Here is a 17,870-nt window from a genome sequence, read left to right on the forward strand (position 1 = left end):
TTCTGGAATGTCTGTCACATCTCTTATGTATTGAAGTTTTCTCTACTTTATACATCATCTTACAAAGTTATAGTAAATATTCATTTTGTGAGATTATTTCATAGTCACACCCTTAAATACTAAATTCTGTCTAATTTTTTAATTACTTTACAATCATAATAAATGTTATGTTAAGTTTACATGGAAGGCAAGCTCCCTGTATTGAAAATGACCTTTCCACAGTAATATGTCACCATGAAAATAACTGAGTTTTGATCTCACTTTACTTACTTCATCTAGATTCCGAAAACGTTCTCTCATTGGAGTTTCTAATTCTTGTTGTATTTGGGTTTTTAGCAATTCCAGCTTTTGAGGTGTTAAAGCCTATATGGAAAAAAGTACTAAATATTAAGTCAGGAAAACTGAAATTAAATTCTTAGCAAATTTCAAATTCACCAAATCATGAATCATAAGGACTAGATATATCATTAAGAAATCACTGAAATCATACCCTCTTTTCAAATATGTAAACTAGGAGTAACCACATTTTATATAAAATATGTCAGAATGGATCTACAAGTTGTTATAGTATTGCTAATTTTATTCTAATCATAGCATCAACAGTGAGGAAATTTGACAACATGGTACATTAAGCACTCTAATTTCAATCTCAGAGCTGACAAAAAAATTCAATGGACATGGCTTAATAACAGTCAGTCACTGATGTTCAAGTAGTCACTGGGAACAACATGGAAAAAGATGGCAATTAAGGCTACCACAGAAAACAAGGAAGTTCATATTTCATTATTTTCTGATGGAAATTCAGTTATAATTCTTCAATAATGGCCTATTGGATTAACTTCAACTAAACTAAAAAAGCTAGTTCTTTTAAAGGATTGGAGAAAAATTCCACCTTTCTCAATTCTACTACTGAGATATCCATAAAAGAGAATAACATAATTTGACCATTCACAAGCACATATGAAGTACCTCAATATTTAATTATTAGTCTTTTGTTCTATTTTACTCAGCTATTTCTGACCTGCTTATAATCATCCACAGAAAAAGAGTCACAGGATCTATGAGCACAGAATTATTTTAGATGGCAAGAGTAGAGAACAAGGGTATGGAAGGGATAATGCCACCTTCAAGAGGATTGTGATCTAGTTGAAAAATTAAGCAGAGTACACAAATAACTCTGAAATGTGGCAGTATAAAGAGTAATGGATTGGAATCAAAAGTCCCAGTCTCTGCTACTCGTTTGAATTTGAGATCATTCATCTCAGTTGTTTCTCATTTGGAAACAATAGAATTGGATTGGAAGGCATTCTCTTCCAGGTCTAACCTCTACCATCCTAGGAAAAGTGTTACTGAAGAAATACTGACCATAAAATTAAACATCAGGGGCCAACTCAAAGAGAACACAAAGTTTTGAATAGTGGTGTCATCCTAACATTGAGCTTAGAAAATGGAATAAGCTTAAAGAGAAAAGATAAGCTTAGTTTCAGACAAACTGACTTGAAAGTGATAGTCTAGAGACACAGCTTAAAGAAGCAAGTCTAGTGTATAGAAATAAGCTCAGCTCTGAATATGGAGATTTGTGATTCATCTGCATAGAAATAGTAGTTAAAATTATAAGAATGAAAAAGTACAGAGAGTGAAGAGGGCCAACAACAAAACTTTTGGTAGTAATCACCTTAAGAGGTCAAAATGATGGTGTAAAATAAACACAGGAGATAGAGTAAGAACAGTGACCTATGTAGAAAAGTGAACCAGAAAAATAATGAGAACTCTTAAAGGAAGGAAATTTAAAATATCCAGTATAAAAGAAGGGGATCAATAGCATAAAATCTTTTTTCTTTCTTTCTTTTTTGTAAGGCAAAGTGACTTGCCCAGGGTCACAAAGCTAATAAATGTCAAGCATTTAAAGCTGGATTTGGACTTGGGTCCTCCTGTGTTGAGGGCTATTTTATATCCATTGTACAATCTGGCTACCTCAATAGGGTAAAATCTTTTTTTAAAAAGTCAAGAAGCATGTGATTAGGGGGGAAAAGGTAATCAAGTAGTTAAATGTGACAGTAGGGGGGAGGATAGGGAAAAAGTATAATTCCTAGATGCACTGCATATATATGGTCTTTCTAGAAGTTTAGCAGTAAAGGTGAAGAAAGAGATGAGATAATAGTTGGACTGGGGAGAAGAATCAAAGGAATTTTTTTTTTTTTTCAGATTGAAAAGACCTATGCAAGTATTTAGGGAGATAGGCAATAGTCAGTGCAGAAAGCCTGGATATACACGGGAAAGAGAAAATAAAATGATGGAAAGAGATCACAAGCAAAGTCAGAAGGAAAGACTAGTAATGCTTCCTCTTTGGCAAAGAGAAAGAAGCAGCAAAGACAGGATGAAGATAGAGGGTAACGGAGGTAGAAGAAGAATATATGAATATACAAGGTAAAACCCATATCACACAGGAGATGGTTACTGTAGATTTGTGGTGATTTGTCCTTTCTTTTGAAAAGGACCATAACACCACAGAACAAAGTCTTGAATTGTGTATGAATTGGAGTTGTCCAAAGTCATCAGCCTCACTCTCTCTTCCAGAGTAATTCACTGGCAATGGCAGGGATGCAATGGATGACCTCAGTGGCTTAAATGTCTGACCAAGCCAAAAGTAGGAAATGGGAAAATAGGTGAGGGATGGAAGGGAGAAAAAAGGATTTTAAATGACTGTGACAAAGAGTGACCTTGAGAATCCCTAAATTTAGAAGAAAAGTTGAGCTGTGAAAGCCTGTTAGGATTACTAAGTGAGAACTGAGGTTGTCTGGATAGTGACAAGGTGAGAATTCAGGTTGGACAATTACAAGGTGAGAACTCAGGTTGACTTGATGGAAGGAGCAGGCTCATTGGCTGAGGTGGTTCTTCCCAGAAGCCCTTGCATTATCCCACGCCCATTCTCTGGGAGAATAAAAGAGAGGACTCCCAGAGATAAAAAGAAGACTCTGAATTGCATCAGGCTTGACGGGGCTCTCTGCAGGAAGGGAAGTCACTTCTTTGGACAAGAGTTAACAGCAACTGCCTGGAGACAACGGTTCGTTACAGGAAGAAGAATCTGTCTGAGAGATTTGAGTAGACACAGCAGATCTCTTCCCAGAGAGCGATCCAGCAGCTTCTGGAGACGATAGCTCGCTACAAAAGCCCAATCAAAGTTATAGACTATAAATTTGCAATGGTTGAAAATAATTCAATTTTGTAAGTAACACTGAACATCCTAGGAACAGGAATGGAAAAACTGAGTATAATTGCCATACAATTATAAATGTGGAGCAGGAGATCACATTAAAGGTCAAATATTGTAACTCATTTTAGAGAAAAGGAAAGGGAGTGAGGCCCAGAGAAGTTAAATAACTTGTCTAGTTATACTGTCAGTGTCAAGATTGAATTTGGGTCCTCTGTCTCAGAGTCAGTTCTCTTTCTAAGGCTAAGCACAGCTGCTCAAGAAGAGTGACCATCAGCTACAAGGGCTTGAGTGGTACTGACTAGAAAAATATTAGTGACAAGCTAAGGAGTCAATGCTGAATGCTGAGGATAGCAAATGCACTAAGAGAAGAGACTGTAAAGGAGAGGCAGAGACACATAAACACAAGGATGAAATGAAAATTTATCTAAGTGTGGGGAACTTTGAGTCAGAGTAGAATCTCAATGTTGAGGAACTCAAGAGAAAGTATAACTCCAAGAGAGGGAAACATCCCAAGGAGGACCAAGTCAGTGTATTTCTACCATGAGATAGAAAAAAGAAAATCATCAGAGTTGATAAAGGAACTATGGGCACAACTCTAAGGGCTTTTACACTCTCAATTACTGCCTCCACTTTCTTGCTACTCTCTTCCTAACTTTCTGAAGACTAACTTCAGAACCCACCATTCTCCAAAGAAAGTGTTCTCCAAAGGAACAATGGTCTTTTCTCAATACTCATCCTCCTTGACCTCCCTGCAGTTTCTGTCTCTATCACCCTTTTCCTTCTAAGTTTTCATGACATTCATCTTTCCTATTTCTCCTCCACTCTCTTATTTTCCTTTGCTGGACCTTCAACCAGATTGTGCCCAGTACCAGTGAATGTGCCCCACTACTCCTTTAATACTGTTTCACTCAATGATCTCATCTACTCCCATGGATTCAATTATCATATTTATGCCATCATAAAAATACATCAAACCTACTTATCGAGCCCTTACTTCCAGTTTCTCATATCTAAAGTCCTATTAAACATACTGGATTTTATGTACTATAGACATCTTAAATTCAACATGCCCAAAATTGAACTTATTTGTCCCCCCAAAAAAAACTTTCCCATTTGGAACCTCCTTCTTATTGTTGAGGACTCTACCATTCTCACAATCATCTAGGCTCACAGGTAGGTGTCATCCTCAATCCTACCATAACTAATCTGTTGCCAAATTCGGTCAATTATACTTATGTGACATCTCTCGTACATGCCCCCTTCTCACTTATGACACTGCCATCATCCCAGCCTAGTAGCTCCTCTCAACTGAAGACCTGACCTCTCTCTCTCTCAACTTGCCCTCATGAGAGCTGCAGAAGTAGTGGGATGCTTATAAAGCACATGATGACTAATGAAGGCATTAATAATTCATATTTACATAATACTTTTAAAACAGATCATAATCCTGTAAAATTATAAAATGAGGCCTAAAAAAAGGTTAAGTGGTTCGCCAAGAGTCACACATTTAATAAGAATTTATGTCTGGTTTCAAACCCAGTCTTTCTAATTCCAAGTTTAGGATGATTATAATAGGATGAAGGCAAAGAATGTGATCCAGGTACTAACATCATAAAGAAAGAAAGTTGAAGGCAGCATGAATAGATACTTCAAAACAGATATAGTTACTAAAGAAAATACAGATTATACTGGGATATTCTGGAAGTGACAAGAGGTTCAAGGAATATATTGACTCTTCCTTCTGTTCCTTTTTAGTCAGGTAAAATGGCCTTCAGGAAAGCTGTAAAGGATGTCATATCCTCAAAAGAGCCAGCTATCTATTAAAGGGAGGACTGACTTAAAAGTAATGTTGCAAAGATCAAGAATATAAAGGAAATTTGAAGATAGAATTTTAACACATTCATTTCAACCTACATAAATAACTGAATGTAAAGAATTGAGGCTTCAACTATATAGTTATACTCCTAAGTCAGTATAATAAAATATAGACTCACTAAGTTGATATTTATTCTAACTTAAGATCTGATTATAGTTTAGCCTTTGCATTATAATTAAAAATTTTCTAGACAAATAATCTAATCTAAACAAGCTATAAAAAGGAATATAATATAGTAAAAAAAAACTCAAAAAAAACAAATCATCTCTAAAAAAATTTAATAGTAATTAGCATATTTATGCAAATTACAAATATTTTATATATTCATTAAAATTATTCCCAAGAGGATAACTACTTGACAGTATTTTTCAGCTTGGTTCATCTTCATCTACAAGTAGAAAATAATAAAACTTCACTTATCTTACAACACTTTTGCTTCAGAATTTTCATTAATTCATACCAGCTGTTCTCTGAATTTGGAAGGAGTTTGTCTTTGTTTTAGTAAAAGCCTATAATTGCACAAATGCAGAGAACCCTAGTGAAGCTCCTTCCACAAATCTGCATGGACAACTTATTGGTAACTGGCCCTCATGAGAGCTGCAGAAGTAATGGGATGCTATAATCACAAATTTAGCAAATATAAACAACAAAATTTAAAGACAAGTCTTCCTGACACTAAGGACAACCAACTTTTAACAGCTTCTCCTGAGAAGTTTTAGTAAATCAAAAATGTTATAAGAGAGCAATTTATAAAATGCATAAGTTCGATGATCATCCCTAAATTATAATTATGATTTTGAAGATTAAAAATGCAAGCCTCAAAGGAATTTGTGACCAAAGAAAATAGAAAATTTTGATTATATCAGATTGAAAAGCTTTTGTACAAATAAAACTAATGCAGACAAAATTAGAAGGGAAGCAATAAACTGGGAAAACATTTTTACAGTCAAAGGTTCTGATAAAGGTCTCATTTCCAAAATATATAGAGAATTAAATCTAATTGATAGGAAATCAAACCATTCTCCGATTGATAAATGGTCAAAGGATATGAACAGACAATTTTCAGATGAAGAAATTGAAATTATTTCTAGCCATATGAAAATATGCTCCAAGTCATTATTAATCAGAGAAATTAAGACAACTCTGAGATATCACTACATACCTGTCAGATTGGCTAGGATGACAGGGAAAGATAATACTGAATGTTGGAGAGGATGTGGGAAAACTGGGACACTGATACATTGTTGGTAGAATTGTGAATACATACATCCCAGCCATTCTGGAGAGCGATTTGGAACTATGCTCAAAAAGCTATCAAACTGTGCATACCATTTGATCCAGCAGTGTTACTACTGGGCTTATATCCCAAAGAGATCTTAAAGAAGGAAAAGGGACCTGTATGTGCAGAAATGTTTGTGGCAGCCCTCTTTGTAGTGGCCAAAAACTAAAAACTGAGTGGATGCTCATCAATTGGAGAATGGCTGAATAAATTGTGGCATATGAATGTTATGGAATATTATTATTCTGTAAGAAATGACCAGCAAGATGATTTCAGAAAGGCCTGATGAGTGAAATGAGTAGGACGAGGAGATCATTATATACTTCAACAACAATACTATATGATGATCAATTCTAATGGACATGGCTCTCTTCAACAATAAGGTGAACCCAATCAGTTCCATTTGTTCAATAATGAAGAGAACCAGCTATACCCGGTGAAAAAACTCTGGGAAATGAGTGTTAACCACTATATAGCATTTCCAATCCTTCTGTTTTTGTCTGCTTGCATTTTTGATTTCCTTCACAGGTTAATTTTATTTTAAAGTCTGATTCTTCTTGTGCAGCAAAATAACTATATGGATACGTATACATATATTGTATTTAACATATATTTTAATATATTTAATATGTATTGGTCTACCTGCCATTTGGGGGAGGGGGTAGGGAGAAGGAGGGGAAAAATTAGAACAAAAGGTTTGGCAATTGTCAATGCTGAAAAAAATTACCCATGCATATATCTTATAAATAAAAGGCTATTAAAAAAAAATGCAAGTCTCAATTATACTGCCTAAAGATATACAAGTGAATCAAGTGCAGAATCAAGGCCCATTATACTATGAAATTTTTTTTTAACAAATTATTATTCTTGCAAAGCTACCATATACCTACCATATGCTCTTTTATATATACCATTTTGTTTTGTAGGAAAAAATTAACTGTTTGTAGCATATATCTCAAATCTGTTTTCTCACCTGCATTTTCCAATTTTCTAATTCTTTAGTTTTCTCTAGTAATTCTTTTCTAACTTCACCAAGAAGCAGTTGAAATTTTTCCTGAAGAGTTTGTTTTTCACTTAAGAGTTCCTTGAGCTCATTTTGTGACTTTCTGTACTCCTCCTGTAACCTGATTTTTAAAAAGCAAGAAGAAAAGACTCGAGAGTCAATGTCATTTTCCATTGGCTTTCTAATGGTATTGCTTTATGTTAAGGCAAACCAACATTACAGAAGGAAATAGTCTAGTAATTTTTTTTTCTTCACTATATTTCACTTAATTTCTAAGCCCAATAATTATTTCTAAAGGAATTTCACTTAGGGAAAGCAAATATGATTACCTGTTTAAAAACAGATCTTTTTTCTTTTTAGCTTTTTTTCCCATGAAAAGGTGAAGAAAAAAAAAGACAAGACACACCAGATTGTAAACATCATCTAGCACAAAACTTAGGTAAGAGTCACTATTGATAACTTTTCAAAAACTTTAACCTAAGAATAAGAAAATACTCAACTGAGGAAAAACATTTTGCATCAAATAACTCTGATAAGGATTTAATATCCAAGATAAATACTTGATTAAAACAAGAGCCATTCCCCCAATGAATAGTCAAATTATGAAAACTCATAGTTCCCAAAAGAACTGCAAATGTTTAATGACCATGCATAAGACTGTAACAAATCACTTATTGAGAAAAATGCAAATCAAAATAGTTTTATCATCCACCTAGCAAACTGGCAAAGATGGCAAAAGAAACAGTACTAGAAGCACTCTGGAAAGACAGGAACACTATTATACAGCTGGCAAAGCTGCAAATTGGTCTAAATCTAGAAAACAATTTGGAATTATGTTAAGGAAGTGACTATAATGTCCATACTACTTGGTTTCTGAGATGAATCTTATACACACTAAAGTATTAATTATAGCTCCTTATGTAGTAGCAAAGAAATGGAAACAAAGTAGATGCCTATTAACTGGGGAATGGCTAAACAAATTGTAGTATATAAATGCAGCAAAGCATTACTGTACCATAAGAAACTATGTTATTTGAAAAATTCAGAAAAACCTAGGAAGATATCTAGGAACTGATGCAGAGTGAAATAAGTAGATCCAGGAAGACAGCATGTACTATAACAATGTAAATGGCAAGAATAAAAACAACTAAATGCTGTAGAATCATAATAACAAAGTTTAGTTCAAAAGAACTGAAAAAACGAAGCTCCCTCACTGCAATTGAGATGGCTGACAAAGGGTGGGAAATAGATATATATTTTATATATGGTCAGATATTGTCAAAGTATGATCATTTTTGCTGAACTGCTTTTCTTTCTTTCTGTTTTTATATCTTTGTTACAAGGCTTGGTCTGTTGGGATAAAGGAAAAGGGAAGGGTAGATATATTTGGAAATAAATGTGACATACAGACAAAGAATAGTAATAAAAATCTTATCCTAGAAAATAAAATAATTTTACTTTTAGTTTCAATTATTACTTTAACAAAATAATATGAATTTCCAAAAGCAACTACTTTTAATAGGTCAAAAGGTTAAAACAAAATAATTAAAATTTGAAAGCGATTTACCTTGAGTGTTCAGTTTTCAAAAACTGGTAATTATTTTTATGATGTTCACATCGAAGTTTTTCATCAATTAACAATTTATGGACCTCTGAATATGTATGTGGCAGCCCAGTTTCTCCATCAGGAGGAAAAATGTTGGTGAAAGCATCCATCTTGGTTAGTGAGTTGACAACCATATAAAAACAAAATTTGGCTTAGTCTAACACCTTCAGTATTCTTTCCAGAATTATTTCCCACCACTTTCTGTCTCTGGTAAAATCCCAGGTGGCCAAATGATACCTGCACAGACAAATACACTTAATTTAGTGTTTGATTCATTCAAAGTTTCTTCAGTATTATACTATTTAATAGTTTTTCCTTTATAAAATTACCCTCCATCTCTTCTTTCTTATCATTTATATAAAAATAAGCCATTAATGTCTCTATTCAAAAGAAAGCATGCCCAAGATTTAGAGGAAGAGAAGGTGATATTAAAACAAACATACAATCCTTTACTTAGGAAAAAAGTACAAGACTAACATATATAAAAAGGGGGACTTTTCACAAGGAGAGGAGTTTTTAGGCACACAATCAAGGGAAGTACTATTTTTTTTCTTTTAGGGAGTATTTTTTGTTTTATATATATATATATGTATGTATATAGTCAATGTAAAATTTGAGGCATTACATTTATAATTTTCAAAAGTTATAAAAGATCACTTTTTAAAAAAGCAAAGGGGATCATAGCAAAATGAAAAGGTGAAAACTTTCAACAAATTCATGTGTAATTTTATAATTTTTAGTTTAGTCAACCTCATTTATAAACATATAAAAAGCTTATTTTATCCAAGTATATTTGGATAAATTTGAATATTAACTTTTTAATATCATTGGAAGGTAGTATGTCTTTCAAAACAAGGTTTCTTGTAATAATTTCTTTTGTTTTCATGTAACACTATAAAGTTTAATTTCATATCACAAAAAAGAAGTACCAGCAAACTACAAATCATCTGAAATGCATCTGAAAACCATTTAAGTTCCCTGAGATTACATTTATTTTTGGTAACAATAGACAATAATTCCTGTTTAACACATTAAATAATTTAAATTATAAATTATTGTACTTATCATAACTACCAATTTTTCATTAATACAACCCAGCACTGAACATTAATTAATTAAATACTTCAGAAATCATTTCAGTTGTCAAATAAGAATAGGGAAGTCCTATTTCTCCAAAAGACAATGATAGATTTTGGGGGTGGCCAAAACAACCCAGCTATGAGAGGCGTACTAGCAAGAGGTGCTAATAACTCTTCTATCCATAATAAAGTGGCTTGAAAATGTAGTCAATAGCTTATGTATGAAGAGACTAAACTATGGGGGAATTTTGCATTCTTCACAGGAAAAGAGAGTTCCATTTAGTGCAGAGACCACCATGACTCTAGCTAAATAAAAGCTACCTTAACTGCCATCAAAATATGCTCAGAATTCCAAGAAGTAACTCATCAATAGTTTAGATCATTTCTCCTTTCTTTTTTCTACACCCATTCAGAGGTACAGGAATCTCTCATTATGTAATATGGTTTCCTCTTGTTTTCATGAGACTCTTCTAAGTTGCATAATGATCTGAATATCAATAGTAGCTATAACTTCTTGTTCTAAGCTCCAATTTCAATAGGTATAAGTTAATGAGAAAAAATAATTTTAAAAGCCCCTAAAGTCCTAAGTTACAAATCAAGAATTTTAGTAATAAGCAATCTGTATAATATGATTTAGCCAAATTAGAAAGTTACTCAAAATAAAAATAGGAAATGAACAACAGAAATTACATTGATATCAACTATATTAATTTTATCCAGCAGTTAAACCAATATACTTTGCTATACAATAAGGAGATCAAGAGTCCAGAAAATACTTTAATCAGCAAACATTTAATTAATTTGTTGAACAGAGGGGAAAAGTCCCAAAGGGAGAAGGAGAGGGAGAGAAAGAAAAAGGAAAAGGAGAGGAAGAGGAAGAAGGAAAAGGAAAGAGAAAAGGGAAAAGAGAAGAGAGGAGAGAGAATATATTTTGGATTTGGGGGGGGAAGAAGGTGAGTAGAAAAAGAAGGGCAATTTGGATCTATGATTTCAGTTATAGAAAATTCCTATGGTAAAACTCACTATCACAATGAAGATTAGTAGTTTATTAGTCACTCATAATCATAAGAGGTAGAACTGCTCAAGACACTAATACACCCAGGTTAGGTACCTGGGTGATAAGAGTTCAGAATATGGCAGAGGCAGAAAGTGAAGCCAGAATCTTTCTAACTCCACAGTTGGTCTTCTGTGATGATCCACTCACTGTCTTTGCCTCTCAATGCAAGTAGTAATATCTCCAAATCACAGAAACAGAAGCAGGGAGAACACACTTTTCCAAAGTCTCCTGGGTCATAAGTAAGAAAAGAGTCCTTATTTGCAAGGGAAGAAATTACACTAAAAACACAATTGGTTTCTTTATAAAACTTAAAAGTTTTATACTCTTTAGGTAAAATTTTTTTTTAAATTAAAATGGGAAAAGGACACTTTATTGTAAAAAAATTAGAAAGATCTTAAAAACTGAAGATATTCAATTAAAATTTCCTTAGTTTTTCTTTAATTCATTAAACATTTTTCCAGATACCAATCTCCTTTAGTAACAGTTTTATCCTAAGCCATCTTTTTTTCCCCCTAAGATTGCCGTTAGCCTGTCCAATCCAACAACTAATCCTCCACCCTGTCCAAAATATTTATGTTCTGAAAAATAAGCTCAATATTAGTATATTATAGAACACTTTTGTAAACTAAATCAGACTTAGTGTTTTAATAGAGTTTAGAAAAAAAAAAGTCCTTTAAGGCTACTTTATTCCTTCCACCCATGTTAAACTTGTATCTAACTTTTTAAATGTACCTTTTGAACACCTGGAATATCAAAATTATCTCTTCTAATGCACATATTTACCACCACCCAATTATTGAGATAAATCATAAAATCCATCAGTAATTTTAAGAGACGAAGCTGCTTCATTATTTTTAAACAAATGCCAATGAGAAAAAAATCATAGATATTATTCATTTTAGTAAGTAAAAGTCTAACTTAGATGAAGAAAATCTATGCTGCATAACCATTAAACCCCAGAGATTTATATAAATCACACTACTAAAATGTATAGTCAAAAGTGAATGCAGTATCTTTTCCAACAAAATAGACATTCTAGTAAAGATATGAAATTAATCTTTGAGTAGTTTAACTTCATTGTTTTTAACTTTAAAACAGAAGTGTTTTTATGAGACAGGAACCCCCCCCTTAAAAAAAAGACAATTAAATTGGGGGGAGGGGTACCTTTCCTCATCTAGCCTAGATTTATGGAAACACTGTCTGTGTGGCTATTAGGTTTTGTCTACTACAAATGCGTTACCAATGTCTTTCATTTTTTTCAGAATGTCTTTCTCCTCCATCAGTAATATGCTATACCATACACCATCACAATATGAGTATTTATATTGACATTCTTTCCCATATCACAGTCAAATTTCTCCTGTATCTAAGAAAAGACCTTAGGGCTTTACTCTCCTTACTCTGAATAGGCCACACAAAGTGTGTACAGTGGTACCAGAAGTTGCCATTATTTTCTTAGACAAAATGTCCTTACTCTACCACAAAAATGCCACGTTTAAGGTTTCAAGTTGTGTAAACTAAATTAATGGTCTTAATTTTCAAATCTAAAAAATTTTAATTTTTAAAATGAATTTGTCCCTTAAAAAAAAAATTAACAAAGTATTAGTGATGATATTAAAATGTTCCAAAGGGGTGGAGCGAAGATGACGGAGAAGCCATAAACGACTTTCTAAGCTCTCTCATGTCCTCACTACCAACTATTTAATTCAGCCTCAAAAATAGTGCTTGACTGGTAAAACCCACGAAGATTAGAAGTACAACAACTTACCTGCTGAAGAGAATCTGGAATTTCTTCAGAAAAGGTCTGTCCTGAGGGGCAGGAAAAGACTGGCACAGACAGTGATAGAACTAGGCTAGCATGTGCAGATCAGCCTGGGGAGGGCTCTAGGGTTAGAAAAGTTACAGAGACAGAGGACTCTGGCATAGGCTGATTGCTCTACTCTGCTTGCAAAACAGCAGATCATCAGAGAAATCAAAGCCACTTTAAAAAACTGCAAGAAACAGTAGTCTGCCTATAGCTACCCCAAACTGGAAGTGACTCAGCATAGCATGGCTGTGCAGCCCCATTCTGCTGTCTGAGGCTTTTCCTTGGGGCAGTTAAGAACCTGCACAGCAGGGGGACACAGCCCGAGGCATCTTCTAATCTGCACAGTGGGAAGCTCGGCCTGAGGCAGTGGAACTTCCACAGCAATGACTGTGCTTCCCAGGACAGAGACACTTCCAGTCTATGTGCCACAGCCCCACTATGGGCTTTGGCCTGGGGTTGTGACACTTTCACTGTTCAGCCTCTAGCCTCAGGGTAATCGGTAGGCCACACAGCAGGGGCTCTTCACTGGGCACTTCCATGCTAATAGGCTCTGAATCACTTCCGGTGTGGGGGGAAACTCTCTCCCAGAGCACCTACATACCTGCAATCCCTTAACAAGACAGCTGCCGTCCATATACCTATGCCCTGTTCTGCAGAGGAAGCTGATAACCTCCTTACATGAAGGCAGACCCTATAGGTTTTTTTTTTCCCTTTTTTTTAAATTAATTTTTATAATTATAAATTTTTTTTAACAGTACATATGCATAGGTAATTTTTTTTTAACAACATTATCCCTTGTACTCCCTTCTGTTCCGAATTTTTCCCCTCCTTCCCTCCACCCCCTCCCCTAGATGACAGGCATTCCCATACATATTAAATATCTTATAGTATATCCTAGGTACAATATATATGTGCAGAACCGAATTTTGTTGTTGTTGCAGAGGAAGGAATTATATTCCGAAGGTAAAAATAATCTGGGAAGAAAAACAAAAAAAATGCTCACAGTTTGCACTCATTTCCCAGTGTTCCTTTTCTGGATGTAGCTGATTCTGTCCATCATTGGTCAAGTGGAATTGGATTAGCTCTTCTCTATGTTGAAGATATACACTTCCATCAGAACACATCTTCATACAGTTATCATTATTGAAGTGTATAATGAGCTCCTAGTTCTATTCGTTTCACTCAGCATCAGTTGATGTAAGTCTCTCCAAGCCTCTCTGTATTCCTCCTGTTGGTCATTTCTTACAAAACAATAATATTCCATAATATTCATATACCATAATTTATCCAACCTTTCTCCAATTGCTGGACATCCATTCATTTTCCAGTTTCTAGCCACTATGAAAAGGGCTGCCACAAACATTTTGGCACATACAGGTCCCTTTTCCTTCTTTAGTATTTCCTTGTGGTATAAGCCCAGTAGTAGCACTGCTGGGTCAAAGGGTATGCACATTTTGATAACTTTTTGCGCATAATTCCAGATTGTTCTCCAGAATGGTTGGATTCTTTCACAACTCCACCAACAATGCATCAGTGTCCCAGTTTTCCCACAGCTCCTCCAACATTCATCATTATTTTTTCCTGTCATCTCAGCCAATCTGGTGTGAAGTGGTATCTATGAATTGTCTTAATTTGCATTTCTCTGATCAATAGTGATTTGGAACACACTTTCATATAAGTAGAAATAGTTTCAATTTCATCATCTGAAAACTGTCTGTTCATATCCTTTGACCATTTATCAATTGGAGAATGGCTTGATTTCTTATAAATTAAAGTCAATTCTCTGTATATTTTGGAGATCAGAACCTTTAACTGTATAAATGTTTTCCCAATTTGTTACTTCCCTTTTAATCTTGTTTGCATTAGTTTTGTTTGTGCAGAAACTTTTTAATTTGGTGTAATCAAAATTTTCTATTTTGTGATCAATAATGGTCTCTAGTTCTCCTTTGGACACAAATTCTTTCCTCCTCCACAACTCTGAGAGGTAAACTATCCTATGTTCCTCTAATCTACTTATGATCTCATTCTTTATGCCTAAATCTTGGACCCATTTTGATCTTATCTTAGTATGTGGTATTAAATGTGGGTCCATACCTAGTTTCTGCCATGACTCTATATGTTTTTAAAAATGAGTAAAAAAATTAAAAGGACAATCGATAGCTTCTATACAGAAAGAGAGCAGGTTTGCAACCCCAAGGAAACTAATAGCAGACAGTCTCCAGATAATACCCTGAAGGGGAATATTACCTGGCCCCCATCACATAATTCTCTCCTAGAAGAGACTATTAAAAACCTCAAAGGAGAGTTAGAAGAAAAATGGGGGAAAGAGAAGCTATGAAAGAGAGTAACAATGACCTGAAATGTGAATTGGAAAAGATAAAGAATTAACAGGAAGTACAGGGAAACAGAATTTGTGAATTGGAAAAGGTTAAAAAAATCCCTGGAAAAAGTAGGATTTGTGAACTGGAAAAGATAAAGAATTTCCAAGAAAGTAGGATTTGTAAATTGGAAAAAGAAAATAATTAAAAAAAAAACAAAAACAAAAAACAGTGAAATGGTAAAAAATTCCATAGAGCAAAACAACTCATTTAAAAACTCGATTGTACATATACAAAAAGAAGTTAAAAGAGCCTAGACTCTATTTTACAGGAAAATCATCAAACAGAACTGGTAACAGAATCAGAAGGTAAAATAAGCATTGAAAGAATTCATCAATCACCTTCTGAAAAAGACCCTAAAAAAACAAAACAAAACAAAACAAAAACTCCATGGAATATTGTGGCCAAACTTCAGAACTATCAGACTAAGGAAAAAATATTACAAGCAACCAGGAAAAAACAATTAAAATACTGAGGTGCCACAATAAGGGTCACTCAAGATCTGGCTGCCTCCACATTAAAGGATCGAAGGGCCTGGAATCTGATGTTCCGAAAGGCAAAAGAACTTGGAATGCAGCCAAGAATAAACTACCCGGCTAAGCTGAGCATTTTCTTCCATGGAAGAAGATGGACATTTAATGAAACAGATGAATTCCATTTGTTTCTAAGGAAAAAATCAAATCTAAACAAAAAATTTGATCTCCAACTACAGGACTCAAGAGAAGCAGAAAAAGGTAAAAGGAACTCTTGAGAACTATATTTCTGTTGTGGATATACAGAAAGTCCACATGTCTAATTTGATTTTACCAATATAACACAAAAAAGGGAAGTAGAAATGGAAAGGGGATAGTGCCAGAAAATGGGAAAAGGGGAGATAAAAAGAGGGAAACTACATCCCAGGAAGTGGCAAAGAAAACTTATCATATTTGAGGGAATTTAAAGAGGGAGAGGAACATTGTGTGAATCATACTCTCATCAGAACTGGCTCAAAGAGAAAATAATTGACATATTTGTTTTACAGAGAATTCTCTCTCACCTCATTAAAAAAGGGAGAGGAAAAGGGAAAAGGAAAAGAATAATAAGGGAATGGTACAAGAAAGAGGAAGGGATTTAAAGGGAGGAGGGAGGGATACAAAAAAGGGATGGCTGCGTGACATAAGTGGGGCCCATAAGTTTAATACTGGGGATGAGGTTTGGGGGACAAGAGAAAAAAAGCATAATCTGGTAATAATATGACGGCAGCTAATACAGAATTAGTAATTTTTAACTGTAAATGTGAATGGGATGAACTCTCCCATTAAATGGAGGCGGATAGCAGACTGGATCAAAAGTCAAAACCCTACAAATATGTTGTTTACAGGAACGCATTTAAAGCAGGGAGATACAGAGTAAAGATAAAAGGCTGGAGCAGAATCTATTATGCTTCAAGTGAAATCAAAAAAGCAGGTGTAGCCATCCTTATCTAAGATCAAGCAAAAGCAAAAATTGATCTAATTAAAAGAGATAAGGAAGGCAACTACATCTTGCTAAAGGGTAGCATAGACAATGAAGACATATCAATACTAAACACATATGCACCAAGTGGCATAGCATCTAAGTTCCTAAAGGAGAAGTTAAGAGAGTTGCAAGAAGTAGACAGCAAAACTATAACAGTGGGAGATCTCAACTCTGCACTCTCAGAATTAGATAAATCAAACCACAAAACAAATAAGAAAGAAATTAAAGAGGTGAATAGAATAGAAAAGAATAGAATAGAAAAATTAGGTATGATAAATCTTTGGAAAAAACTGAATGGTGATAGAAAGGAGTATACTTTCTTCTCAGCAGTTCATGGAATCTATAAAAAAAATTGACCATATATTAGGACATAAAGATCTCAAAATTAAATGCAGGAAGGCAGAAATAGTAAAGGCTTTCTTTTCAGATCATGATGCAATAAAAACTACATCCAACAAAAAGTTAGGGGTAAATAGACCAAAAAGTAATTGGAAACTAAATAATCTCATCTTAAAAAATGATTGGGTGAAACAGCAAATTATAGAAACCATTAATAATTTCACTCAAGATAATGACAATGATGAGACATCATACCAAAATTTGTAGGATGCAGCTAAAGTGGTAATAAGGGGAAATTTTATATCTTTAGAGGCTTACTTGAAGAAAATAAGGAAAGAGAAGATCAATGAATTGGGCTTGCAGCTTAAAAAGTTAGAAAAAGACAAAATTAAAAACCCCCAATCAAATACTAAACTTGAAATTCTAAAATTAAAAGGAGAAATTAATAATATTGAAAGTAAAAAAATAACTATTGAATTAATAAATAAAACTAAGAGTTGGTTTTATGAAAAAACCAATAAAACAGATAAACTTTTGGTAAATCTCATCAGAAAAAGGAAAGAGGAAAATCAAATTGTTAGTCTTAAAAATGAAAAGGGGGTGCTTTCCACCAATGAAAAGGAAATTAGAGCAATAATAAGGAATTACTTTGCCCAACTTTATGCCATTAAATTTGATAACCTAAGTGAAATGGATGACTACCTCCAAAAATATAGGCTTCCCAGATTAACACAG

At 34.1% G+C, this 17,870-nt stretch overlaps 1 protein-coding gene across 6 annotated transcripts in view; it reads right to left on the reverse strand.

The window, feature by feature from the left end:
• The window catches only part of CEP83 (centrosomal protein 83), a 106,830-nt gene that overhangs the window by 55,848 nt on the left and 33,112 nt on the right, over positions 1 to 17,870 (reverse strand). For 3 of the 6 annotated variants that reach the window (XM_074271222.1, XM_074271220.1, XM_074271226.1), the window contains exons 2-4: positions 8,940 to 9,215; positions 7,343 to 7,493; positions 271 to 363 (exon numbers count right to left, since the gene is read on the reverse strand). In XM_074271222.1, the coding sequence (XP_074127323.1) occupies positions 271 to 363; positions 7,343 to 7,493; positions 8,940 to 9,112 (417 nt within the window). In that variant the 5' untranslated portion in view covers positions 9,113 to 9,215. Of the gene's footprint in view, positions 1 to 270; positions 364 to 7,342; positions 7,494 to 8,939; positions 9,216 to 11,080; positions 11,343 to 17,870 lie in introns of those variants that run through there. The other 3 variants (XM_074271221.1, XM_074271225.1, XM_074271223.1) reach the window with 3 other exon arrangements.

This window comes from Sminthopsis crassicaudata, chromosome 5 (genome assembly GCF_048593235.1).
Source record: "Sminthopsis crassicaudata isolate SCR6 chromosome 5, ASM4859323v1, whole genome shotgun sequence".
Lineage (NCBI taxonomy): Eukaryota > Metazoa > Chordata > Mammalia > Dasyuromorphia > Dasyuridae > Sminthopsis > Sminthopsis crassicaudata.